At 46.2% G+C, this 2,452-nt stretch overlaps 1 protein-coding gene across 2 annotated transcripts in view; it reads right to left on the reverse strand.

The window, feature by feature from the left end:
• Positions 1–385, reverse strand: part of CUNH15orf52 (chromosome unknown C15orf52 homolog) — a 131,604-nt gene extending 131,219 nt beyond the window's left edge. For both annotated transcript variants that reach the window (XM_019518999.1, XM_019518998.1), the window contains exon 1: positions 189–385. In XM_019518999.1, the coding sequence (XP_019374544.1) occupies positions 189–209 (21 nt within the window). In that variant the 5' untranslated portion in view covers positions 210–385. The remainder of the gene's footprint in view (positions 1–188) is intronic.
• Positions 386–2,452: the final 2,067 nt, after the last annotated feature.

The following is a 2,452-nucleotide window of genomic DNA, read 5'->3' on the forward strand; positions in this document are numbered from 1 at the left end:
CATCCTTCCTTTCCCCCCACCCTCCCACACATCTCAAATCATTTTCCATATGCATCTGCCGGCAGCAAATAAACCCCCAAAACAACCACAAAAACAACAAAAAGCAGGAGTGCAAGTCACTTCTTGGCTTGTAAAAAGAGAAATGAATCCCCCACTCCCCCCTCAGTAACAACAAAGGCAGCACTCACAGATCGGTGCATTTTGGACATCAGCGCTGAAGCCTGGTGGATTCCAAAGCAGAGCTAAAAGAAGAGAGCCATCAGACGGCCTTTCTCAGCACTGGTTGCACAGCATACAAGATCATGTTTTGATTACAAAAGCCTCGTCTGGGCTCCCAGCCAAGAGCACTGGCTGCCTAATATACCAAGCACAGACAGAGTATTTGAGTGAGTGCCTGTGTCCTCTCGACTCTTACTCTCTTTTTAAATGAAACACTCCCCCCTCCACCCCCCGACTTCCTTTAACTTCCCGATGCTATAACCCCATATAGGAACGCGTAAACCTTGGTGAACAATAAAAATGGATTCAGTGACACCCTGACTTCATAGTTGTTTATGGGGACATGTTATTTGTTCTGCAGGACTGTTTGAATGGCTGGCAGGTATTCGTGAAAGTAGCCTTGGGTCTGTAATGCTTCACAATTCTAGCATGAACAATCCTTCATCCTAAAGTATGTACTGGGCATGTCCTATTTTGTATTTGCTTCTTAGTATTCATTCCTCTTTATTTTCCTGCTTAAAATGTTTGTTTCATCCAATCGGGGAGCAGAAACAATACCTTACGGCATACATGACAAAGCATGCACCACAAATATTGGAAAGCCCACTGTCGGAGTAAATTTTTTTTGAGTAACACAGGCTGAACATTGTCCATCCAAATGACTCCACAAATCGTCATAAATGATAAACACATTTGCTAAAACTGGGATTGGTTCCGAAAGGACTGGTTGTAAAAGGATTTTCATGCCGCAAAAATGCCTGCACTTGCCAGTGATAATATTGGTACTGAATAAGCTGACCAACTCTAAGAACAAGTCAGAAGACAGAAAAAATTGGGGGTTGGGGCAGGGAGAAATGTTTCCTGCTCACATTTTCCCCTGACATGAATAGCTGTTTTAGCCTCTTGAAGTGAGAGTCAGGGAGAAAAGGTCAGAGGTATTGTGATAATGATGGAAAATTCTTGCCACTTCCCAACTCACATATTGGCAAAAGCAGGTAGATGACTACTGAGCCTTTGTTCTCTGAGGCAACCATTCTGTGCATCTGAGTGTATTAGAGAGGCCCTCATGCTGGTATCTGGGATACTTCCCATCCCCACCCTACCCCTTCCCTGCTGTCCTGTACTGACAATATTATTTCAACCTCATGTCCCTGAGCATTTTCTCTGTCCTCCCTGGGCACCAGCAGCTGTTCTCTCTCTGAATGATCTTGACCTGGCTTGAATCCTTAAGACCCACCAGAGAAGGAAGGACTATTTTGATTTGTTTTGGTTTTATTTTTGTTTTATTAGTCAAGCACTATTTTGGTTTTCCATAAAATCTTCAAGTCAACCTTGAACACTTACGAGTTGCCAGAAGGTACTCATGCTTTATGATGCTGTGAAAAGGAGGCCCCACTCCCTGCCTCAAACAGGTTCCTTGATACATGTTGAGTGGTTCAGAGGCATGATGAAGTGAGAGTGCGTCCCGTACTCGCCTGCATGTTGATTCCAAACCCCGTGATGTCAGTGGAAAGACTTCAGTTGTTCCCAATGGCCTTTGAATCAGGCCTCTAGCCTGTACATATTCATAACTTGCAAAATCAGAGCTAAGGCTGGAGTAGAGCAGAAAGAATGATTTAGTAACAGGGCTTTGAGGAAAACACCCATGTGACTGATTACGGGAATCATCTCCAATCCACAGCAAAGACAATGGTGCCTGTAAATTCAGGCCTCCAAAAACAGGGGGCAAATGGAGAGATCTGCTAAGGTTGCAGAAGATGCTGTTGAGATAAAGGAAATAGAAAGCCGTATGTTTACTGTAGCCCAGGTGCCCTCTGGCTGAGGAGATTGAGGGAGGTGTGCAGCTCTGCAGGGCCTTTTCCCTTCCCTGATCAGCTAAAGCTGAAAAGGGCAGTGCTGTTCTGTGACTCTTTAGGGTCCAGGTGGCAATTTGAGATTGGCTGCTGATTGGTGGGAAGGGATGCCCTTTGAGAACCGTGATAGGGGCAAGAGAGGCTGGCAAGAACTGTGGGACTCCCAGCAGTGACACAGGCAGTGACAAAGACAGCCAAAAACTGCTGTGTATATGGGTAGTGAGTATATGAAAGTGTTGTGAACACAGGTGGCAGAAGGGGGGGTGGGGCTAATGGGGCTTAACGGGGGGCAGCAATGGAGTAGCAAGGCTGGGGAGGGAGTGGGAGTGGGGCTGGGCAGATTCTACACAGCCAGGGCAGTGTGGGGCGTGGGATGGAGC

This window comes from Gavialis gangeticus, unplaced genomic scaffold, assembly GCF_001723915.1.
Source record: "Gavialis gangeticus isolate Ggan-Ray unplaced genomic scaffold, GavGan_comp1, whole genome shotgun sequence".
Taxonomy (NCBI): Eukaryota; Metazoa; Chordata; order Crocodylia; family Gavialidae; genus Gavialis; species Gavialis gangeticus.